Source organism: Ciconia boyciana, chromosome 8 (assembly GCF_034638445.1).
Source record: "Ciconia boyciana chromosome 8, ASM3463844v1, whole genome shotgun sequence".
NCBI classification, from domain to species: Eukaryota; Metazoa; Chordata; class Aves; order Ciconiiformes; family Ciconiidae; genus Ciconia; species Ciconia boyciana.
Window position 1 is genome coordinate 43883635 of NC_132941.1, and position 25235 is coordinate 43908869.

Here is a 25235-nt window from a genome sequence, read left to right on the forward strand (position 1 = left end):
AGTGCCCATTCTTAACTGACTGGGTGATTTTATATGGTTTAGAGCAGCTCCATAAGTGATTGTGGGCAATTCTGGATGGGTTCAAGCTTCAAGAATCCCCCAGAAGATTTTTGGTTAAAGACTGAATGTTATTACTTGACTAGAGCTATGTGAGAAGACTTCAGTATTTTTGCAGCAACGTTTTGGAACTGTTTCAGTTACTGGAACAGTGGATGTTAAAAATCTGGGCTGGTATTTTAGCACCAGGGCTTTGTTGAAGACAGGGTGGCTTTTAAAGCCACTTTATGAGAAATTAATCTCTGTCAAAGTTTGTACATTTTGTGGTGGTCTGAGTAGGAAGACCAAAGATGGAGATTTTTGGTGCTTATCTTTGTTCATAGGAGCAGGCTGAGTCACAGCTGGGGCAGACTTTAGGGGGAGAAGGTCTCTTGAGCTAAAGTAAGCAACTTTCTGCTCTGCTCATTAGCTTTCCAGCTTGCTAGAGGAATAGAAATACCAGTCATTGTACCAGACAAAACTGTAGGCTTGATTACTGGCATCGGCACAACCCAAAACTTCTGAGGAGAACTTGAACCAGTGCACCCCCCCAGTTTGGGCACCCGTCACACACAAGACCATGTAAGGGCCAAACAGGAATTTTACAGCCTTTTTAATTCCAACAATGACTCAGAAAGGGCAGACCCTGCCTGAAGGCACAAGTACGGGGCTGCAAATGGAAGGGAGCGACACCTTTGGGCTGATTATCCTTGTAACTCTTGATGTAGCTCTCCAAGCTGTAGGTACTGTTTATGTTAATATAATTGTCTAATCCTTTTTGAAAGCCAGTAAAGTTATTTCTCTACAGTATTCCCTCCTTGCCCTGTGGTAATAAATTCCTCAGGCTGATTTTATGCCACCTTTTAAAATTTATTTTTATAAAAGAATATCTATTACATTTACTGCCTTTTTATAGCATGGAGCAAGATAAATCGGCACATCCCAATCTTGCTTCACAATTATTCATTACAATTATTCATTCATTACTTTACTTGCAGCCTGAAATCAATCAGCTTTTCTTCTTTCCTTCTGTCTTTTCCAGCTAAATATTCCTCTAATCTTTCCATGTAACCTCAATGTATGTTTGTCAGTCTGTTAAGCATTGATTTGATTCAGTTGTTTAATCTTTCAAGGTTCCTTGGTATTATTTAATTATACATTGGTTAGCGAGTCAGATTTTCTGGGCGGCTGCTCCAAGAGTCTGCCTTATTCTTCTGTGGCTGTTGCCTGGAGCATTATGAATCCCAGGCCAGGTAACGATGTGGTCCCCAGGACTTTAACAGCTTCAATGTATCTGGTCCAGGGCTGTTCCTTCCATTACTCCCTTCCTGTGCTTGAGACAAAGAGAAATTATATTAAATCATGTTTGTGGGGCCCTACCACCATAGGCAGGGTGCTGCATAGTCCAGCAGCAACCATAGCAGCCTTGAAACTGCCTTCTGTGTTCTCTTCAGCATCCCAGAGCAGTACCCTGCAGTGTGTAGTAGCTGTAACTTGGCATGCTCTGACCCAAACACTGGTCCCCTGAGAGCTGCTATTTAATCGGTTTTAGACTCCTACAAAGGCCATCTGAGCGGGACATGTTTCTTAGTGAGATGTTTTCAGACATTTTAAGGATGCAATCATACCTGATGTAACTTTGCTGGTTACTTTGTCACTTTCAGTGTTCAAGCATGAGATACAGAGTTGTCAGGCAATCCCATAGGAATTTTTCTCATAGTGATGACAAAAAATTTTCTTTTCTTCTGTTACGTATGAAGACATCAAAACAACATGATGTTGTTTTAAAGAAATACGAGTTTTAGAGAAACATTAGTTTTAAAGAAATATGAAACATGAATTTGTTCTTTAGAACAGGGAGGATTTTTCTTTTCATATAGTCCTGTTCGAGAGCCTTAGCATTTGCCCTGTGTTTTGCCAAGAACAGATCACATTTTTCACGGTGAGTCTAATTTCTGAATTAGAAGAGCAACAAAGAGAAAGAGAGCTCCATTTATAAATTCTCAGTGGAAAAATAAAATAGGCACATATGCAAACGTGGGGGGGTGTGTGTAAGCACGTGCACAGACAGGGATAGAAGCAAGCAATGTGACTTGCTTCCGTGAGAAATGCTTACAGTTTCATGACAACACGGAGCTAATGTACAGAGAAAGCAGAGGGGCATTTCACATCAGTTACACAGCTCATGGAGAGTATGCCTATGACAGCTTTTCTGTGAGCTGATAGTGACCCCATGCAGTGCACTGTTCCTTTTCTCATTTCCATCTGTTCAGCATTTCACAGTTTCTCAAATCACTGGAAGCCTGCTATTGATTTTTAGATGTGTCCTAAGTTTGCCGTAAATTTTATACAATGACTTCATACTGCCAGAAAAAAAAGATTCAGGACACCTTCAGCCCAACATCTACCCTTAAATAAATGGAAGATGTTTGCAAAGCATTTCAACCTGTTTATAACTCTCTGGGAATGCATGAGCTGAAAGAGAATCACCACCACCTTAATGGTTATTGATCTCTGCAGAGTAGACCTTTCTTTTTATGGGAGAATTCAGCCACTTTACCCTTTGTTCTCTATATTTCGGTGAATGATTGTCTCTCTTTTGGTATATGCACAGCAGCACCAAATCTTAACGGTTGTGTCTGTCTTTGTCCAACATGTTGTGATTTCATTCGCAGGCAATGCAGTCTCTGCATTAGGTCAGACAGATTCTGCTCTGGCAATGGTACATCTGCCTGACATGCCCCATTGCTCCTGCAATCTACAGCCGAACCCTCTTTATGTCATTTCACTGTTCCTTTTCTCATTTCCGTCTGTTTGTCATTCCGGAGTTTCTTGAATAATGGAGACACAGTGATTGCTTTTGAGATGTGTCATAAGCTTGTTGTAAGCATTTTCTTTCCTCTAATAGCCCCCTTTGCCAGGCAGTGCAGTTGGAGGATACAGTAAGGGGAACTGACAACTTATTCCAGCTGTTCTGCTGAAGCAAATGCCAGTGGCTCTTCTATGTGTTTCCCCACTTGCTGTCTGCATTGATTTTCTATTATTCTTGGCAGATATACTGAGGCCCGTTACTGCAGCCACTGAAAATTAAGGGGCCCTCATCCCTTGAAGTGTTAGAACAAGAGAGATTTTAGCATTAGGGAGATGAGGAAAATAAGTGCTTGTACTTTAAAGGAAAATCTAAGGCAAGAAACTTACTCCTGTTCTGAATTTTGCATGCTTCACCCTTTCTGTGTTCATTGAGGTAAAATTCATTACCATAGTTGTTAGCTGTGAAAAATTATATTCACCATGGAGTTAACTCATGTGGCTGGATTTAAAGTCCCAGCTTTATTTACAGCCACTTAATGTTTGCCTCAAGCTGTGATAAAGATCTTATACCTTAGGGCTCCAAGTGATTTGCAGAGAGGTCAGGTAGAAATAAAATACTGTCTTCCTTGCACAGTTTTCTTGAGACGCAAAGGGAGGATACAAGAGGAGAAGGCACCTGCCTTCCATAGGAGTACTGGGTGCTGGCTATGGCCAAGGTGGGCGCGCAGCGGTGCTGTGACCCAGCAAGGGTGGGATCCCTGCACCCCTGGAGCTGCGGCTGCCGCCCCTCTCCCTGCATGGAGTACCTCTCTCTCTGACTGCAGCATTTTCATCCTTTGTACAAAGCCCTTCATGAGTGATATTGCACAGGGTGGGGAAATCATTCACTGCCTTCTTTTTCTCTCCCCCTTCCCTGCTGTGGTTTCTTTTTTTCTAGGCAGTTAATAGTTCTCAGCCTTTTTGAACCAAACGTGGTTAGCATGACCTCAGTGAGATTTTGTTGCATTATTTTCCCCCTCTCGGTGGAATGAGGGGCTATTGTTTCCCCCTAGAGAAGTGTAATCAACACAGTGCCTGGAGGCCAAGTCACTATGTGTTTGACCTTTTGCCTTGGTAAGTGACCCACATTTCATTCAAACACATTAGTAAATAGTGGCACTTCTTATGTCTTTAAGATTTATGTAACAGACGGGGGAAGATTAGAATTGGAGGTATCTCTTACTATTTTGGGGCCTGGGCTGCCTGCCAGTTTTACTTCTTGAGAAGCAAGTGTTTAGTTTTGTGAATATGAAGCATGTGACTCATTCTCCTCCTTGACATGCTTTAATACATGTACTGAGTGGTGATTTACATGAGAATGCATTGAGGCTCTGCTTGAGCTGACAGCACTCGGTGCACTTTAATCTCACATGTGGAAAGAGGAAATGAGTTAATCTGCGGTTAAATATAGAGGTGATGAAAGAGGTGGGAAGGGGAGGGGTTGACTCTAATCTCACTTATGTTGGGGTCAGTCGAGAGTAACCTCTGTATCTGGATGGTATTACTCTGGGGTAAGTCATATCTCACCTCTGTGGAGCTGACAATATTAGCTAATGGAAAATGGCAACAAAGTGAGAATTTGCCCTAAGCTCTGGCGTCCCTGCAGTGTTGTTCTTTCTGTTCATCCTCTACATGTTGGTGACACCTTTTTTTTTTTTTTTCCTTTCAAGAAGTAACCAATGGATTTGTAGGGGTAAGCAACTACACATTGCTGAAAATGCATCTTAAGGACCAAATCTGAGAGTGGATCAGTGTTGATGTACAAGCTTGGTTCTCTGTGATTGTCGTGAAGATGTACCATGACTTTGTTCCTTTATTTTGCAGTGTATGTTTGTTTTCTGTGTATTCCTGTCCTCAGCTTTGAGATGAAGATGCAGAAGAATTGAGAAACTGGGATACCTCCTCTGTAGAAATCCCTGTCTCTTCTCCCTTTGTGTGCAGATGTGTTCTTAAACTCTGTGTTAGACTGAGAGCTGCCACCGACCATTCTCTCCAGCTTCCTGCAGACCTACATAGTTTTTCTGGGAAAGCTGCATTATTGTATTCCTTTCTGGTAGATATTAGCTGCTTCGAGCAGTTTCTCTCTGCAAAGCACTGCTGGTATGCTACCTGCTGGTATGCCCAAACAGAAAGACAGCCATACCCGAGCAAAGAGAGGTGCTTTGTACCAGGCTGGCACTGCTGCCAGACAGGGTGCACTGCCTGTGCCGTGAAGCGGTACATTGCCTGCACTGCATTGGAGAAGAGGTGAAATGGAGTTTGCTGACTCATTTGGGCAGGTAAAAGCAGACTTTTGGGCATGGGCTGAACAAACCTGAAAGAGGAATTTCAGCAGCAGCCAAGAATTGCTTCTTCTGAGAAGGCAGCTTGAGCTAATCTATTATGTGCTGACAGTGTTTTCTCAACAGAGTTGAACCCAAGTAGTCCATGTGAGGAATTTGCATTTGGAGATCACATACTATATGGGTCATGTTTGTTGAGCAGTGGGTGAGGAAAGCCACTGTTTTACATAAGCTCGCTAAGATGAAAGGTCTGTCAGTTAGAAGAGTTCTTTTTATATTGGAGAAAATCTAAAACAGTTTTTAGAGATCAAAATCTACCCTGGAATGTACTCGGGAATCACATGCTTTTGCAGGATTTGGCCTGGCATGTAGATTAGTAACAGCATCACTGTTGTCTTCACTCTTCCTGTTGGCCCAAAGCAATAGTCTGTGAGTCATTCCAGTCCATAGACACAGGCTGAACTCTGGCCATCTGTCCCTAAGCAGTCCATATAGATCGCATACAAACTGTTTGTTTGGTAAAATCTAATAAACTATCCAAAAGCCAATAACATTAGAGATGGGTTATCAATAACAGGCTGATTCTCAGTATTATTATTAATTGTAATTAGCAAAAATGTTACCAGAATCTGGTCTTTGCTGCACTAGCTGAGGATGGCATTTTTGTTGTATTTGATACTTACTAAGCTAGAACTTGCAAGATGGAGTGCTTCAGATAAGAAATTTTTAAAAGATCCATTGATAGCTCTTCTTATCTGAACCGCAAGTCTTATGACTTCCAGAGTGGAAGAACATAACCATATCTGAGACCAAGGAGAAGCATCAACTTAGCAAACAGTTGCTCAGGTTGAAGACAGGGACCCTTGTCCTCCATTCCACACTGCTGCTTGTCGCTGTACCGATACTGATGGTTGACTTCACTCGTAGCTTTGCCAGCTGAAGTGTATGTGAGCATGGTTTGATCAGCATCCAGAAAATAGATGAGCTTAATTTATCTTCACTGGTTGTTCAGTTTAACTTGGTGGATTCTGCCTTCTGCAGATTATGGAGTGCTCGCGTGGACGCTTCTGCTACCAGCACTGCGGGGAGGGATAACCTCCAGCAGGTGGGATGGTGACAAGCAGTTTTCAGTGGAAACACCTTCAAAAGATGGGTGTCGATTTCCAGCCTTAGAGGCAGTATAGACTAGTGAAAAGAGCATTGTGCTAGGAAAGCAGGAGCTACAGTTTGTTCCTGGCACTGATCCTGGTGTTATGTGATCAGGTCAAATCACTTCTCATTCATGCATCTGTTTCCCCTTCATCTGTCTTGTCCATTTAAACTCCTTGGAAAAGGGAGCTTAATGTTGCCTGTTCTTATGTGGACAATGGCAAAATAATAATATTTTTATGCTGCTAGTCTTACAGAGCTGCTGCAAGTTGTTGTTTTCTAAAAGGCCTTTAGATCTGAGTACTGTTTGTTGGTTTTTTTTTCCTCTCCAACCCTTTGCTTTTCCATTGCAAAGCTGGCCCCAAACTGATGTGTTTGATTATGTTTTCATTGCCATTGTACTTGCTTCGATTTTGCAACTCAGTGCCCAAAGCACAGGGTGCTGTACAAACAACATGATGAAGTCAAGCAGGGTCAGTCCCTTTCTCTTTTTACCTTGAAAACAGTGTGAAACTCCTATGTTTCTTTTGCTTGGCACTTCCAGTTCTCGAGCTTGAGGCTGTGTGTGTGTCTGCTGCCCTCCTGTCGTGTTCGTGTGTGAGATCACTTGGACAGTGTTTTCTATTGCTGCCTTTGGGGGTACTGGAAGCTGTGCTGGTTGCTTGGTCGTGTGTGAGATCAAGCTGTGAAGTGTGGAAAATTAATGCAAGAATAGCAGCGTGCTGAGCTATGTCCATGTCTACAGTGGGTTAGTTGTGACTAGGTGTCATTACCAGGGCTCACAAGTGTACACATAGACTTGTCTTGCTGGATTATGCCTGGCCACTGTCTGCGACAAGGAATTTTCTCCTGTTACCCACCTCTCCTTTTTGCTTTTGGCTGTGTTCCTTTCTCCATGGGGATGCAGTTTGAGTGTGGCCTGTGTCCAGCCCTTTTAAGAAGTGCCAGGTTACTGGCTGTTGATCTGAGAAAGGGAGGAGGAGCTGGATAGCTTGATTCTGCACTACCATACTATCGTCAGCCACTGTATCAGCCCTCAGCATGAATAGAGCAGCCTCCAGAAACACCTGTAAAAATGTGGACCTTGGTACTTTTGTACTTTAGGCTCATCCCCATCTTGTTTCTGCTATTCCCTTCCCGTGTCACTCTGAAAAGCCCCTTCTGGCAGGTGTGGGTACCAGGACAGACTGAGGCTGTAGCTTGATGCATTAGAACTGCACAACTGCAGCTTTCCCTAAGCCACAGTGATTTATTTGACTGTGCATCTGAACACTCTAAACTCAAGGAGCGTTTAGAGTTAGGGAAGCCCCTACTTTAAAAAACAAACAAACAAACCACCAAACAACGCCAAGGGAAACCTCTTCACCATCAGTGTGGTGAGTTTTTTTGGTTTTGTGGTGTTTTTTTGTTTTCTCCTCAGTTTGCTTGATTTCAGCACTCACCTGTTATATTGCTGCATTCATTCAAAGTTTCTGAGTGGGAGCACTGATCCAGTTGTATGCTGTTTTCTGTAGCTCGCTGAGCATTCAGTCACTGTCGGGGGCCTGGTGTGCTGGCTGCTTGTGCAGGAAGAGTCCAAGTACCTTTTGCATTATTCAGTGGAAACTCTTTCAACAGACTTTTCTGTTACAGTGGAAATCAAACTGTAACAGCAGATAAAGCCAGAACACAGCTGAAGTCTAACAAAATTAAAATTAAAAAATGTTGAAAACTTATTGGCAGTGTCCTTCATCTCTGACACTGTCAGCTGCCCTAATTTTGCTGCCACTGACAGGAAGGGAAGTTTTGTCACTAACAGCAGTGGGCATAAAGTTTGTCCAAACTGAATCCTTCTGCGAGTCCTGCGTTGATTTTTCACCAAAAATAGCTTCTTATGGTCCTCCAGGAGTTAATGTGGGGCATATTTCCAAGGGGAAAGTTCGAATGTTTAGCTGTCTCTTCTAGATTGGGGCACAAACCAGCCATAACCTGCATCCATACTCCCACGTCTTGCTGCGCTCCCTGGCTATGTGCCAGGTTAGAGCCTTAGTTGTAACAACTCTCAGCACCAGAGGAGTTTCTATCAGTTGCTTTTCATGCCATTTACGCTCTCCTCCCCCTCTCAACTTAGCTCTTAGTCCTTGTGATGAGTAACGAGTTCTGTGGTTTGGGCAGCTTTTGGTCGCTGGGACTCCAGCCAGCTTCAGCCTTTTGCCAACTCACAAGGACAGGGCAGGTTGGGAAAGCAAACAAACTGTAGTTAATGCCACCAGGGCAGCTTCTTGTGTCACAGCAAAACCAAGGCTTGACCTTGCCACTGGAATATTAACTCTCTTTTGGTGCATACTCTGGACAACTTTATAGGAAATTTTCTTCCCCGTACTAGCAGTAAGGCTTTCAAATGTGTGTCCTTTCATTGATCCCTTTCTACTTGTTGGAGATGGAGAAACTGCTAGACTGTCCTGGACAGAAAACTCTAATTTGCTTCAACTTATGTTTTCCTAGGACTATTCTAGTTTTATTGAAAAACTAGCTGGTTCTTCCAGGCTCATTGTTTGGGATATTAGCGGGTCTTGAACGAAGTCTTGAGGCTTGTAAAAACACCGTATTATTGGAGCTCTGTGAGCATGTTCTGAGATGGCTCCCAGGCAAGGTCCCTGATACTCTGGGAGTGTTTACCTCTGAGCATCACCTTCTGTTTTCTCTGTGTCCTTTATGCCCCACCTGCACTGTCATGAAGACATCTAACTGGTGAGGCTTATTGGCTGACAGGCTGGTTGTACCAGGCCCTTGGAGGTTCTGGTCTTACATTGCTTGTTGAAAAAAACGTGACTCCGCTCCCCTCAGAACTTGCATAAAACACACACAAGGATTCGTTCAGTCATCCAGTGTAGGCATGTAACTTTGCTAGTTGGTCTCCTCAAGTTCTTTTTACAGTTGTTGAATACAGAGAAGTATGAAGAAGGCAATGTAGAGAGAGGCCGGGTTGCCCTCTGGAAGAACCCCTCTTTCCACTCAGTACAGAAGAAGCTTAGGGTGACTGGCTGACTAGTTCAGCCTGATAAATGACATAATTAAAGTTGAGTGTGTCAATACTTACCTTATAAATCAAACTGCAAAGACATCTCACTAAAGCCAGGCTGCTGTTAATGTTATTGAGTGAAACAATAAAGCTGCACAGCCATCTATCAAATCAATGTCAAATCTAACCATTTAGACTTAATATTGGACTGGAGTTAAATAGTCACATTTAGTAACCGTCAATGCATGCAAAAAAAATTGTCCTCTGTGAATTCTGCCTCTGTGGCTGGCTGTCTAGCTGTGTACCCTAACCAAGGAATTTGTCCAAAGACAACGTGATGTATGTTTCTTAGTATGTGTCTACTACCTGCCCTTCCTTCTGAGGGTTTTTATTCCTGACAATGGGGAGTTACATTTTGTGGCTGTTGTTACCCCTAGCTCCCAGCCCAGGCTATGTATTGGACAAGCCTATCTATGCATCAGGGATAGCTGCATAAGATGTGTATTCACTTCTTTTTTTTTTCTGCATTTTGCAAACCAGTATACTAAATTAAGCTGAAATCAGCAGTGATTTACATTCATAAACAGACTGTAGGTTGTAGGGAGGCGTGAGTATTTGTGCTATTCAGCTGTCCTTGCTGCTTGGGGGGAGATCTCTAGCAGAAAGGCAGGAAAACGGATGTGGTTTCAGCCTTCCCTGGAGACAACCGTAAATATCGGCTCTCACATAGGGGATGCTAGGATGTGGATCTGGTCAGCCTGCTGTTTATACTAACTGTGCTTCCTGCATGGTAAGCAGAGGGAATTGCTTCATCTAAAAGTAACATTATTTCTGTGAATGGCTGATTGCTTTGGTACAGTCCTCTCGGTAATTGTGTTGGACAGCAGGACTGTCCAGGAAATGGACTGCATTTTCTTCCTCTTTGACTTTTGTAGGTATGTGCTGTTATGTAGCAGTTGCATGTGAAGAGAAGACAGAGTGGAAGTTGCTGTCAGAGGATCCTGTCCTTCTAAGCAGGGCCTGAAGAGTTCAACCAGCTGACTGGCGTGAGTACCCTGAAGGGGAGGGGAAGGAGCACATCACTGGGAGACCTCATCCTGACTTGGGGCACCAAAATGGCATCTATCTCTATCACTTGGAGTGAAGTTTTTCTTCCTAGTAGCAGCCTACCTGGGTTGTGCAGCAGAAAGCTACATGTCAGTGAGAGCACCACTGTATTATATGCGTTTTTTTGGTAGGTGAGCCACTCAAAAGCTCCAGTTCTTGAAAGAGGATCAAGGTCTAAGTGCTATTTTTGTGGAGAATCATGAATGCATTAGATAAAAGGTAGCAGTCCCATCAAGGATTAAATTCACCTTTGCCACCATCAGATGTGTTCCTTGTTTATTATCTGCATTTGTGACATCCTTTTCTGTTTATTTTGATGCTGGTGCCAGTAAATATTTTGTGCCTCAGTCTAGGTCAGAAACATATGGAGGTAATGGGATTTTGGAATTGGAGTGAGGTTAGTTTTAGGATAAAGAGCAAACTTTAGCAGTCGGCCTTGAATAGGCTACAAATCCAGGTTAGCACTGGTGCTTGCCTGCACAGCATTAGTGAGCTGGATTCATTGCCTCATCTGTAAGAGGCCATTGGGTTAGGTTTGAGTGGGTGTTGGGATGTGTGACTTGACTTGGTGTAGGTTTAGAGCAGACAGGAGCTGTTGGACTGGGATCAGGGTTTGGGAGGAATTATGGAGTTGATGACATAAGATAAGGTCAGATCCCCAAGGGGCTACTGGGCTAGATTTAGGGTAGCTGCAGACAGGACAGCTACAAATACTGGTGAAGCTGATTTGTTTTCTTTAGAGGAGATGGTGTGGGGTCTTTGGTACCGTTTGGTCTAAGATTAAGTCCTGGGTTGAAAGAGACTTGACAGTTCTGAGATAAGGTTTGATATTCTTACTTGCCTGAGGCAAAAGCGCCTCAGCCTTTGAGAACTCTGCATTGAAGCAGAAGTCTTAGACACAATCATGGCTGAGGCTCACATGTCAAGCTCTTGAGACCATTTTTTCCCATCAGGATGACTCTGATATGGGGCCTGTTTGTGATCAGGAAGGCAGAGGTCAAAGCAGCAGTTACAGAAGACTGAATCTCTGGCATCCCAGAAATGGCAAATAGAACTCTTTTGGGCTACTTCTTTCTTTGTTTCTAAAAAGGCTAAAAGCATCAGGGGAGCAGTCTCTCCTGTCTCTCCCCTTCCCTCTCCTCTGCACAGGTGCTTTAGTGGTCTCAAATTTCAGCTCCATATGATCATCTCAACTCCTTTCCCATATAACACTGTACCTGATGTTTGTCTCCATGCCAGACTCAGATCCATACTGACATCGTGAGTCTCGAGGGTTGCTTGTATCTCTCTCCTTCGGTGATACAGAGACCTTCCAGTAAGGCTGCATCAGTCTCTTGCATGCTGAACAGGCAAGAGGTTCTTGTCAGCCTGACTGCGCTGTGTCTTTTATGAACTAGTCCTCTCTGAGGAATGAAAGTCCAGGCTGTTGGAGAGGAAGCTGGAGAAGCTTTTGGGATATTTCAAGCCAAGTTTTATGTCATTCTCCTCCTGCTGCCTTATAAGCAAAATCACACAGACCCCGCTGTTGAACTGGCACAATTACTTGGTCTCTTCTAGAGATGGGCCATTTTACACCAGGCCTGAATATGATCCTGTGCTTTGGCTGCAAAAGGGAGGGAAGCTCCCTCCCCTCATTTTGGCTGCTTTAGAGGGAAGGGAATGCTGTACTTGGTTCTCCTCCAGCCAGAAAGATGCAGTCAGGCATTGATCTGGAAAAAGAGCATCTCCAAGAAGCCTTGATTCTCAGAGACATGCCTGGGAGTTGCAGTGCTTCATGCTTGCACTGTGGCTGACCTATGACATCAACCAAGTGATGACATCTCCTGTCCTTCTTCACTTATCCCCGATGCCTGCTCGGTCCTACTGGCTGTCAAGTGACATCAAGGCATGGCACATCTGTGCTTCAAGGAGTGTATAGCAGTGAGTACCAGGGCCTGGATAGCCCATATAGGAGTTTGGAGGAGAATGGCTTACTCTTTAGTCCCCATTCCAGGTTGGGTGGAGCTCTAAATGGCTCTTTTTACATTACCTTTTTATATGAGAGAAAATAATTTGCTTTTCTGTAGTCTGATGACTCTTTTCCTTTAGTTGGAGGCTCATGGGAATGCAGGGAAGTGCTTCTATATCACCTTTTTTTGCATTTGTTTTTTTTTAAGATCTAATTAGGGCATTGTGTTGGTTTTTAATGTGACCTGCAATGCATGCTGCAGATCATCTGATCATTCATGTTAGACCTTTAGTCTAGGCATCTGGCACTTAGTGGAGACAAAACAGTTCCAGGCCTGACAAGCTGGACCAAAGGCATGGGGGGCAAGGGAGGCGGCGCAGAATCTAGCCAGTGCACCAGGAACAAAGTAAGTCTATGAAAACACAGTGGGGAAATCTTGACTGTATCTTTTGCTGTCATAGGTGGGGGAGGCAAAGTGCAGAAAACGCTACCAAGTAGGTCCAAGGCTCTCTAATTGTTTCTCCCACAAAGGAGAAAAACTGCCCTTAGTGCATGCATAGAACTCTTGCAGAGGTTGCTAAAGAGTTGCTGTTCTCACTGATGGCCAGATTTCCCAGGGCCCGCTGGTCAATAGCTGCTGCCTTATTCAGTTCCTGAATTCATTGCTTCAAGTGAATGCTGAAGGTTACTCAGACAGGCTGCTGCAAGATGCAGTGAGTCCTCATTTTGCTACTTCCCCTGGGGACAGAGCAGGATGTCTTCTAGAGGAATGCATTGCCCAGAATGTCATTTTGGCTCCAGCCAGCTGGTCATACCAGCTCCACACCGGCTCTGCCCATCTTAGACTATAAAAGAGGTTTAAATGGTGCAGCACTGTGCCAGAAACCAGAGCAGTAACAGTGAGAGTGAGTTTATAGAAAGCAGGAAGATGGAGTTTTCATTTTTTCCGTTGAACTTTTGGGAACAGATGGAGAGTCGATGAGGCAGAGATGCTGGAAGGGACAGTGTGTTTCAAATGTTTTCCTTAATGTCTTCCCAATCTGCTCATAGATTCATAGCTCCTGCCTGTTCAGTACAGGGCAGTTAGTATAGGATGTGGAAACTTCAACGCCCCCGGGCCTCCAGAGGTGGATGTTCCCCAAGGCCGGTTGAGCTGTGTTTTTCAGGCTAAGGAACTTTTGATACAAAGGGTCGTGGGAGCAGCTCATGGCCTGATGGGCAACCTCTTTGTTTACTTCATTCCAAGTCACCACAGTGAAGCGTCTGGACTTTCTGAATAGAGACAATGACCCAGGAGCATCCTGACTGAGCCCTGTACTGACACTAATAGGCCAGTTCTGCCTCTCTAAATGGCCAATTTTTTTTTTTTTTTAATCTGGTTAGAAGCCAAGAAGAATCTAATCAGAGCCCAACAGTGCACTGAGCAGGAGTCATTATCATTACTTAATCATCCAGTTGCTGTTTCTTTGCTCTGACAAGAAATGTTGGTGTGGTGGGAGGGGATGGGTGAAGATCAGCTTTTGTCTTTGTCTCCTTGAAGAGGTTTAAGCATGTTTCCTCTCAATATACTTATACCCAAGTGTTGCCCTTAGAGGACAGATTTAAAGTAACTGAGGCCTTCAAAACTCTGTGGCAGCCACAGTTTGAGGGAGAGGAATCAACAAGAAGGGGGAACTTAAACCCTTATTAACTCCCAAAGGCACTGACTTTTGGCTGTGAACCGTGAGATATGGTTACTCTCTCATTAGCTTTCATAGTTACAAATGTAAATGGTTAATAATTCCAGCCAGCTGGCTGAGTTAGAGGCAAATCCAAATTTCTCCTCAGCCTGGTGTTTTGGGCTGGATCTCTACTTATTAATGACACACACAGCAAGTACATTGGTCAGAACTGCTGGGACTTAATTTCCACGAATGCCCAGGCTTGTCTACTGGAAGACATGTTCCTTCTGTTGGCTCTGTAGTTCTGTTCCTTGAGAACAGAGGGTCAGCTGTGGGTAGCGTGATTTGATATTCACTTGTCTTTAGCAATTAGGATGCAGGGAAAATCATTGCAGGAAAATACTGAGATGGAGAGAGAGCACAGTCTGAATTTTCTTTGCTGCTTCTGCTAGTTCTGCTAGTTCCCTTCTTTACTCCACTCCTACCTCTCCTTTTTTACCCTCAACAACCCTACCAAATCACTGTCATTGGAAGAGGTTGTAAGCTCAGGTGCTGGCCCAGAGATTATGCTAAACATCTGAGTATTTTGAGTCTGAAGAAAAATGAGAGAATTTTACAAAAATCAGCTTCCTTGAGTGTCATATAGGTGATGTTTTTTTCCTGACTGTACCTTATGGTTAATTTAAACTCTACAGCACAAAGGTTAAGAGCACTGGTAAACAGCTAGTGCCATTACAAAAGCTTTTAATATTGATTGGGCTGTATTCTCTTACCTTCACAGCCAGCGGTGCCTTTCACTGAATGAGGTGCTGGTTTGATCAGTAAGGATGGCTTTGGCCTAAACTAAACTTGTTATATGAAGTGCCATTGATAGTCGTCTGTAGTAGAGGAACAGAGCCTGGGTTCTCCTGCACACACAATCCAGTGATCACTGAGCCTAATCCTTGTCCCCCATGCCCCAGTTTGGCACATATGCCACAAATCACAGCATGCAAGTTTTGCTTCCATTTTGCCTGAACGTAAGTGGCAGTACAGGGTACAAAGGTCTGGAGATGCTTATGTGCAGGTGAGGATGCATGTTTTGTTGATTGCATGCTGTAACTGACATTAATTTCCTTAGGATTTGGGTAAGCATAGCTGAGCCCTAAGTTTTTCCCCTGCAGTGTTGTATTTAACAGGTCCTGAATTCCACAAAATTGCTTGGACCAGGGTCAGCAACTGTTCAAGGTAGATGGGCAAGGTTATACTTTCTTTTATGCATGAGAGTTTAAATAGGTCACCAGATCAGTGGGAGCTGGGAGAAACTGCTACTCAGGTGACTGCTAAACAGCTGATCACTCTCAGCTTGAGTTGGTGTGAGACAGTGCTTTCCAGCTCCTGATGAGTTCTCCAGTCAGTAGAAGACAGCAGCGGGAGCCATGCCCCTCACAGAAGTCTCCCTTAAGAAGCTGTAGATTCCAAATCCTGGTAAACTGTGATCCTACCAGATAGTATTTTTTTCTGTTTTAAATGAGGGATCACCAGCCTACAGCATATCCCTTATCTCCAACAGCCAGAAGGGTCACTAGGAGAATTCTTCAGTCTTCAGCAAGGAAGCCAAATTATGCATTTGCTTTTCTCAGCCGTTTGAGAAAATTTTCTAGCAGTTTGTCTTGCGCTCATGCTGTTCTCTCTGTACACTTAGCAGGTTATGTGCTTTCACTGGATTAATACACACATTATTGTTACAAGGGCCTCTTGCTAGCCCTTAACTACTTCTGCTCTGTAGACTTGCTCCTACTGGCAGATTAAGTTTCTATCTAGAGCTCTTTAAAAGCCTGTATACATCTTTAAAAGGAGTTTTGCTCAGTCTCTGGTGACAGTCTGAACCCCTTCATGCCACGCAGATTCAGCTGTAAGTCCTTCCTGAGTCCTTGTGCGGTTGCACTAAGCTGCCTGGCAGGTTGTAGGGGCTTCTGGCAGCAGTATTTCATTCTATGGTGACACTGGTTCCTATAGCTTTCAGCTGGGGAGGACTGAGCTGCAGAGTTCACGCTCAGGTCTGAGGCATCCAAGGGGATCTGGGTGTTGGGAGCTTTGGGGCAAGCTAGGGCTCATCTCTGATAGTAGGGAGGGTGCTGTAAAACTATCCTAACCAGAACCTGGGTGGCTGTTTTGTAACAAAGCAGAAGCTCCAGCCCAGCAGGGCGAGGGTGCTGGGTGAATGAGTTTGTGCTCATTCACAGTACTGGGTGGAACTCTAGCAGCAGCGTGTTATTTTGACTGAGTTTTGTTTTGCAATTCAAACCCCAGAACTCAGAGGGAACTGAACTAAAAGCACAAGCATGATGTAAGTTTGCTTGCCTTCCTCCTCCATCTGCAGAACCAAGTAAGCTCAATCACTTTTGCTTAGCATCTCCCTATCAAAAGTACCTCCTTTTCTAAACTGCGTGTCCGAGCACCTCTTTGGCATCTTCTGGTGGCTGGAAAGTCCAGCCCCGTGGCATATTGCGGTGGCATAAAAGAACTAGTATGGCTGTGTGACATCTGTCAAAACACAAAGCCTGTATGGATTGTGCAGCAAACTTTCCAGGGTAGCCTATAACTGGAACAGCCCGCTCCCTCCAGTGAAAGGATTTGTTTAGGACTTTGGTAGCAAAACAGACGTGAGGGTAGGCTTGTCCAGTGGCTACTAGAGCAGTGGTCCAGATGATCCTAGAACTGGCATCTGCCCCTGTTATGCCAAAGACTTCCTTTGTTGTGCAAATTGTTTTGTCCCTTTTGCTATTTCCTTCAGCTGTTATGGTGATGTTTTTCGCAAAGTCATGGCTATTATGGGGGAAAAATACAGCAGTGATTGTGCAGCAGGAGGTGCCAGGAAAATTGCAATGGATAGTACACTATTACTGCGGGTTGATGGTAGGTGAAACAGCAACATTTCATAAAGCTTTTTATCCTGCACTCAAGGTTGAATTTGGAAACAACCAAGCTATGTGGCTGTGCAAAGTTAGTTGCCCAGTTCTCCCTTCACCCAAGTGGAATAACAAATTCTGTGAAAATTCAGTTTTCCATCCAAGTGGTTGTCCGTAGCAGAAACTCCTCCCTCCTTGCCAAGCTGTTTGAAGGTTGTCTAAGCTGGTTCCTGCAAAGACCAGAAGTGTTTCAGACCCAGTCCTTGACCTGAACTTTCCTATCGTAAGTTTGGACCTGAGCCAGCTGATGGATCCTTCCCTACTTTGCCTCTCCCTAGGTGCCATTCTTTCGTTCACTAGCTGTTATTTTTTGTATATGGTTTCTACTCTCTCAACATTTTAATCACGGTCATTTTTATTACCTGAAGACAAACTATCAGAGGCTTGTTTATAAAGCCCTGCTACACAGCAAGCAGGTCTTCCAACTGACACACTCTTATGTGGTCCAGGCTCCACAACAGATTTGAAGGAGATCAAGGAGGTGAGGGAGGTCTCCTGTTGTGTACTGTTGTATAAACAAGTACGTTTCAAGTAATTGGAGCTGGTGATGACTGGAAAGCTTACTTTGGACAATGTTGTGGGCTTGTTTGTTGTCTTTCCTGGTTTGCTTTTGAGAACAACGTGGGGTTTGGGGTTTTTTTTTTGCAGAGAGGACAGTAGGGTCTGACCATTCAAAATGTACTGTTTTCCATCATCCTTTATTCTGACTGTTGTTTTTTTCTGAAATAACCCTCTTCCTCCTCCACCCAAACCAAATACACCTGACTTTTAAAGGGGCTGGAGTCTAAACCTAGATCCAGACCTGAATTGTGCAAATAGCCCCTGATATCTGCTGGGGTAAATGAAACCAAAACCCCAGGTACAAGCTCCCCAGCATTAGTCTTTTGGGATGTAGTAGTAAATGTGGGCTTGGGGGCCCTTTGTTTACTCCAGTTAGAACTACCTGTGGCATGTTCACACTGAGGTATGGGACTGGTCTTAAATGAAGTAAGATAGAGCAGCATTTTCCAACCTCTTCTGGCCCCTTAGCCAATATACCAAGTCAGAATTGTGCCTATATTGGCTAACAATTAAATGCTTCATTTGCTGGGAGGTAAGTATTGGAATGCTAAAAGGGGTATTGGGGAGGAAAAAGGAGAGCTTGTGTTGCTGACAGAACCTCAGTCAGCATTTCACAGTGCATCAGTATGGGTTTAGGTGTATAGGTATTTGGAGACCTTTGTTCTGTGTCCTTCACTAACATTTTACTGAAAGAGTCTGAAGTTACAGTAGGCGTTGACCCACACAGTAACCTTTGCTCTACGCCCTTCTGCCATCAGCAACTCTTGCCATCTGTGTTGCTTTCTAGGTCTTGTTTGAATGCTGAGATGCTCGCCTTGCAATAATTTTCAGTACATTTTTTCAGTCTGTGAGTTTGGCGGCAGATCAATGCCTGTACATGCATATTTGAGGAATCAAAATCCAGAGACAGGCTGCAGACAGAGACACTCTGGAGTGTCAGTCACGAAAGCCAGCAGTGCAGGACAGTACCAAGAGACTTGAGGGTCTCCTTCAAATTATTTCCACTATTAAGCTACCACTTGGTCTTGCATGAACCAGCCTCGAAGGTCTGATTTCAGGAAGTCTTGGTCCCAGTTGTTTGTTCTGTAGACATTCACTGTGGAAGGAAGGGTGATCCTGTGCGCTGGTCACCTTCCTTACCAACAGGCTACCCAGACCTGGGGATGTGTGAGTATGCCCTCACTCTCCTAAAAGCTGGCACCACCTCCACTCCAGTGTGAGTCTTGGGCTGTCTAAAGGGGAGCCAAGCTGCACTGTAGTGGGGACACTCCACTCTAGGGACACCCTACTACAGCTTGTGGCTGAAAAGCTCCCTTGATGCCTGTTATGATGCCCATAGAGTGGGCATACAATATGTAATAGCCATGCAAGCAGTCAGTTTCACTTTGTGTCATGTCAGGTATTTATGCTACAAATCTCAGCTGCCAAGTTCAGAAACTGTAGCTGCCCCTTCAGCTCCTAGCTATTGAAATAGGATCTGCCATGTCTAGTGCTAATGAAAATATTCCTTCCTTGACAAGCAGATGCTGCCTGGTTTAAAAAAAAAAACAAAAAAACAAAAAAGTGCTTTTTCAAGTACTTTCCCTGTACTTTAATATTTCTTCAAGGTCTGTCTGTCACTTCCCTTCTGAAGTGCATCCCGTACCCGTGCCACCATGGAGTGTCACCTCCAAACTTTCTCTCTTTATTTTCTCCAGCTCCAGAGCTGCAGGAAGAGTCAGTGTCTTCTGTGATGACAGTGGCAGGGGAGTGACAGGCAGGCTGGGTGGGGGTGGCTGATGGTGAGCAGCCTAGTGACAGGATGGGATGACTAAGAACCATCTGGCTAATTAAAGCACAGCAGTAGGAGGAGCAAAGTATTTAAGGGTGCCAGAGAGAGAGAGAGAGAGATGCCTCCACAAATTCCTTGTTACACCTCAGCAGCCAAGTGACTGGGCAACACAGTGAAAGGTTTCCTTAAATCTTTTGTGCCTCTTATGGAGTGAAATCAAGGGACTAAGAAAATGGCACCATTAACTGAAAAGCCTGAATCAAGGTAAGGACACCAATATGTTTTTTGGTCACAGTTAGTCAAAGCTAGCCCTCCTAGAGCTGCTGTGAGCTGAACTCCCAGGACTTTACATGGCACTGGCGTATGCTAATGTGTACTGAGTGGGTAGGTCTGTTGGGGCAGTTGGGGCACACTGATTCTCAGATTGCTTCTTTCATTTGGATAGGTATTTCCAGTTGCTGCTTGAAAAGAGAGGAGATACCAAGGTAGTCATGATACGGGTTTGTGTTCTCATTAAGGGAAATGGGCAAGTCCTTCTTCCTTACCCTTATGACTGGATCTTTCTCCTGACTGTTTTTATGGGAAGGAGGGATTGAAAGCAAATCCTGAATGCTGATTCTGAGGCTGTTGCTAAAGTGAAAGTGATGAGAATGGATGTGGAGTTCTCAGCAATATGCGAATTTGGTCACCTGAGGCTGGAGGAGTCAGAGGGAAGTGAAATGAGGACTGGCTTCTGGAATGTGACTTTCTGCTATTTCTGGAGACACTTTGAATGTCAGACTGTTGCTTAACCCAGCAGTTTGGTTTTCTCAGAGGGTTTTCAGTACTGAGGAGCAGTCACTGTGTTCTTCATTCCAGTGTGTAGGTGACTTTAGAGGCAGCACAGTCCAACAAGGCTAGCAAGCCAGCACTCCAGCCTGAATTCCCTGGCAGGCCCAGGTTTGCTGTCTGGCCTTGGATATGTGACAGTGACCAGCCTTCTGAATTTTGCTGGGACCTTTTTGTGCCAATATTCAGGTAGATGAATCAGTTCCCTGGCAATTTTTCTAGTGTAGCAATGCCTCCAGGTTGGCAAAGGCTAAGGAGAATGACCCTACATAATTTCAACTTGCATCCCTAGGCTTGTCAAAGGTGTGTTGGAAGTATTGTATGCCTGGCTCCCCATTTGCGTTGGCTAGACTTAGTTTTATGTGGTTCCCTGCAGGTCATTGCACTTGTGTGTAAATGAGACCAACTCTCAAACTGGTTTTCTTATTCTGAAAATATAAAAAGCAACCTGTAAGACTGATATATGCACCTTGTTACACTGTGCCAGCTCAGCTGATTTCAGATGTTGCATAGAAGAGAGGCCTGAATCTTCCATCTCTGCGTAAAATAGGAATATCATCTATATATCTTGAAAAGTGTTAGCTGTTGCTTAGTGAGTGTTTGTGCAGAGCTTCAAAACAGCTAGTGCTAGCAGAGGTCATAACTAAAAATTAATGTTTGGTGTGGTTGCCACACTGAGCACTCATTAATGCATGTGCAATTCCTCTGCCTTACACAACTAGGAATCTTGGGATGTGTCTGGGATGGTATAAGGTGGTCTGTAGCATTAAAGCATCTGGTTTATATGTCAGAGGTGCATCAGAATCTTCTCTCTACCCTCATTTTTGTGAAATGTTTGTAATCTGGATTTGAACTTTGTGACACTAGTCAATCTCTAATTAGTATTTCTACCTAATGCAACTTCCTCTTATTTACTACTTCCCTGTTTGAGAGTGTGTGACAGAGGTGAAGACAGCCTTTGTAGTTTTGTTATACAAAATCATTCAAGAGAAGCTGCCTGATGTTGTTTAGATGATCTAATTGATCCTATTTATAGAATGCCGTTCACTGCAGTAAATGCAATGTAGTGTTTGTGTCCCTCAATCTGGTGGTCAGCTGAATGGATCCATTGTTATACATAATTAGGGCTCTGGAATTTGGGTCTGTTTATTTACAGCAATTGTTCTGCAGAGGCACAAGTGGCCCCATATCAGAGGTGTACAGAGAGTTTAAGTGCAGTACGCAGAGCACCCCAGCTGCACAGCTCTTACAAGTAGTCTCACAACAGCTTGAACTCAATGAATCTTCTGTTTCTTCCAGTTGAAGTGTAAAACCAGCATCCTCTTGGCTAGGCACGGTCATTGCAGATTGTCTGAAAGAAGGGAAATCTGGTGTCATTGAATTAATTACACCTTAACTGTAAATATATCCCAATTTTGGTAGTTACAAGCTCCCTGCCCAAATTCCTGTATGAATATCAGTTGAGTTAAGTGTCCTGAATGGTCTCAGGTTGCGGTATGCTGTTAAATCATTTACAGCTTTCCCTCTGGAGTTGGCAGCCTGCGAGCTGTGCCCAGTGAGTTCCCTTGTATAGGATGTACATCAGCTTGTTTGTAAAGTGCTTCCATCTATGAGGTGTTAGCACACATATCACACATAAATCTGAGCAGAAATCTCAGCTTCTGCTGCTCTCAAATACTGTGCCTTGTGTTTCCTGCTAAGATGAATATAAGATTTTATTTAAAATATCCTAGAAATTTTTATTGTTCTTTTGGAAGTTTTAAAATGTACATGTGAGCTGCTTGGGCATATGGGTGTGGCACAAAGGCATTTGTTTCTTTAGCAGACACAAATGATACATGGGGCACAGCTACTGTCACCATGATCTCAGCCATCACATACAAAAACCAGAAGGCAGTCATGACAGACTGGGGAGGAAGTCAAAGCCCAGTTACAGTGTATTTAAAATCTATTGTCATGAGAAGAAATGTTTTTGACTGTAAGGCTACTGATAAGAACAGTTAACTTCTCCAGGGGGAACTGGTGATGCACTACATGTCAAGTTACTCTACTGTCTGCTCTGTGCCAAACAACCCTCTGGACGGCTGTTTTCCAAGCCCTGTGTCTGTAGCAGAGCAGGAGGTTCATGGCTCAAGCAGGAGTCACCTTTCATCCCCACAACCCTGCAGGTATAAGTCGTAGTCACTTAATGAAGGTTCAGTGGCTGATGTGAAATTATTCCAGTCTATTTCTTTGCAGGGAGGTCTCTGGAGACATCAAATCACTATCTGAACTAGTACTGACCATAGAATTGTTTTTAGTAGACAGGCCAGGATTAGAATGGACCAAAAAAGCTGATTTACCTTTTAAACTTTGCTTTTCAGCTGTTGGGCATGTCAGCTGTAGGTTTTGCTCTCTGATTCTGTGACATTAAGCAGAGTTTAGACTTTGGACAGCCAGCCTTTTAAAATCTTCTGCTATTTGCCAGATTTTAATGAGATGGGTGACAACATGCAGACCAATTGCTTTGGAAATGCTTGTTTACAGGCTTGCAAAATGAAGACCCGGAGGTGCAATTGCTTTCTAAAAATGCATGGATGAGGGTGAGCACAAGGAGGAAGAGCTGCTTAAACAGAAAAATTGTGTTGGTGAAAAACAATTTAGCTGTAGCGGTTCATGGATTAAATTTAGGTTGCAAATCAGAAACAGCATTCAAGCCATAAGAGGAATGAGTTCTGGAGCAGGCTTCCAGGAGGCAGGAAACCTTACCAGTTTTAAGCTGGAACGTGAAATGTTCTTGCACAGGATTGTATGACACCGTTGCCTGCAATAGCATGGGAGTAGGCCTGATGACCCAGGAGATCCTTTTCTGCCCCCTGCTCCAAAAGTGGTGACCTTGAACTGAGTTAACTCAGGTTGCAGCTAAACTTTGTTTACTCTGAAGTTGATGATTGTAAGATGACTTGTTTCAAAACCATCTCCGAGTTCTTAAAGCCACATCTCCTAGTTTACATTTCCTATTTGACTTTTATTATTCAAAGTGGCACATTCCTCTTAAATTGCACAAAAACTGGCACATATGCCCCAGATAACTTAATTTTGCCCATTAGGAAGGAAACAAACATGCACCATATTAAAAAAAATAAAAGCAGCAATACGGCATATGAAATGTGCTATATTTATTTATTGTAACAGCTGTAAATTCAATTATTTATAAGAACACCTTATCCAAGCTCGTGTTCTGTACTGCTGTTTGTTTCATTTAGTGAGCTTTCACTGCTCCTTCTCTGCAGTCTTAACACTCGCTGAAGAGCGTGGGGAGGCTGTTGTCTTGTACAGAATTGGTATGATTCTTCTATGTTGCAGTGCTTGTTTATTCATAGTCTTTTCATGACATTTATTCTTAGGAGCATAATGTCTTCTGAAGGAATGACAGTATGTTCTTTAACCCTTAAAATAAAAATGACAGGCAACATATTTCTCTCTGTATTTCAGGATGAGAGAATAATGATACTTGCTGAGAGAGCTGATTGCCTGGGTTAACCTGGAGCTGCCTCTTGTATTCTAGTTATTTTTTCTTGCCACATTTCATGTGATACAAAGTGAGAAGTACAGAGGAGATGTGCTTTCCAGCAAGTTCCTTTAAGCAGAGGAACCTAGTAGGAGGCGCTGGCTGCAGTGCAGCCCTTTGCCCGCTTTACAGATTTGGGACTCCACATTGCTGGCATGGCTGGTTGAGCAGAGCACCTGAGTCAGGGACACTGGTGGCAATGTGAGAAGGGGTCCGAGCCAGGGTCTAAACAAATGAGTGCTGTCAGTGATGTGTGGACGTGACCAGGTGAAAAGTAAGTTTTGTGATTGCTGATCATCCCTTAAGTCTGAAAGCTTACCATTTTTCTAAAAGCTTCAACTCCTAGATTATACTAATATAAGTAAGAATTTGATTTTTCATTTAAGTGCAGCCACAAAACACTTAAAGCTCTTGTATATGGAGAGAAAACTTTGAAAATGTAAAAAACTCAGTACTGAGAAGATAAAGCAGGAGTCCAAATCTCAGGACTATAAGGGACCTGCCCAATAAGTTTTGAATGCTCATCTCATGTTTAACAATTGTTTTAAAATCCTATGCGAGTCATCAGAGCTGTCAGTAATAACAAGAGAAGAAACAAAAGGAAATTACTTTTCCCCACACGCACATTAGACCACCAAAAATAACCCCTGCCTGCAACTCTTAGTTGAGATACCAGTGACTTAAGAGCGTGTGTCCTTACTCGGAACTATTAATGAGCTGTTTGTTACCCCCTGCCATTGTAGGGGGGGTACTCGAATGTTTAGGCCATGTGAGATAATCCAGAGACGTGCTGTGCAGAAGTAGTTGCCACTTATCTGCATTCCTTCTAAATAGGCTTCTAAATGCACTGCTCTCTTTTCCACACCAAGTAGGGAAGGAGCTGCAGCCTTGGAAGAAACGTGCGGGGGGTGAAGGGGAGGAAGGAAGCGTTAAACACCCGTCTAGAGGTACGACCGAACTGGCAAGGAGTTGGTGGATGTTACATAGGGACATTGGCATGTTCAGGGTTACAGCTGCTGGCTTATGCCCTGAGGAATTCATTACCTTTCATTGTGTCTTGAATGTCTGCAGCTTTGAAGCCTTTGTTGCTATGTCTGTCACATTTCAGGAAAGGCATGAATTCCAGTCAGGCAAGGAGAGACTGGTTAGCTGGTTAGAGCCGGGAGCTGGAGGGAGACAGTGGGGGGGTTTTGGAGTATTTTTTTTTTTAATTTGTTTTGTTTTGTACTGATCTGGCAGTACTGGTTTCTCTATTTTCTCATTTTTGGTTCCCTTTGAAAGGCTCCCTTCTGAAGTGCTGCTGTGTGTACTTGCATGTGTGTCTACAGGAACGGCTTGGCCGTGTCTACATGAAGTTCTCAAGGGGAACGGGGAGCAGCAAATATTTCCAGATCCACCTGCTCCCACAGCCCACGGACAGCCTGTCTGGCCAGCCTGGCAGGGACTGCTCTGTCTAAGGATGTACCATCCAAACACTCATGGCACGCTGACTTACAGCATGTTCCCAAGTGTTACAGACGGCAACACTTTCCTATACTGG

General features: G+C 43.8%; 1 protein-coding gene across 22 annotated transcripts in view; it reads left to right on the forward strand.

Moving 5' to 3' along the window:
* Positions 1 to 25235, forward strand: part of SORBS1 (sorbin and SH3 domain containing 1) — a 176438-nt gene that overhangs the window by 76293 nt on the left and 74910 nt on the right. For 3 of the 22 annotated variants that reach the window (XM_072869673.1, XM_072869671.1, XM_072869682.1), the window contains one exon: positions 10254 to 10364. The exons of 4 other annotated variants lie outside the window; for them this stretch is intronic. Coding sequence is in view for 14 of the 18 variants with exons in the window: in XM_072869688.1 (XP_072725789.1) it covers positions 19550 to 19581 (32 nt within the window). In the remaining 4 variants the exon portion in view is untranslated. Of the gene's footprint in view, positions 1 to 753; positions 776 to 10253; positions 10365 to 19446; positions 19582 to 25235 lie in introns of those variants that run through there. 15 more of the 22 variants (XM_072869666.1, XM_072869680.1, XM_072869670.1 and 12 more) reach the window with 11 other exon arrangements.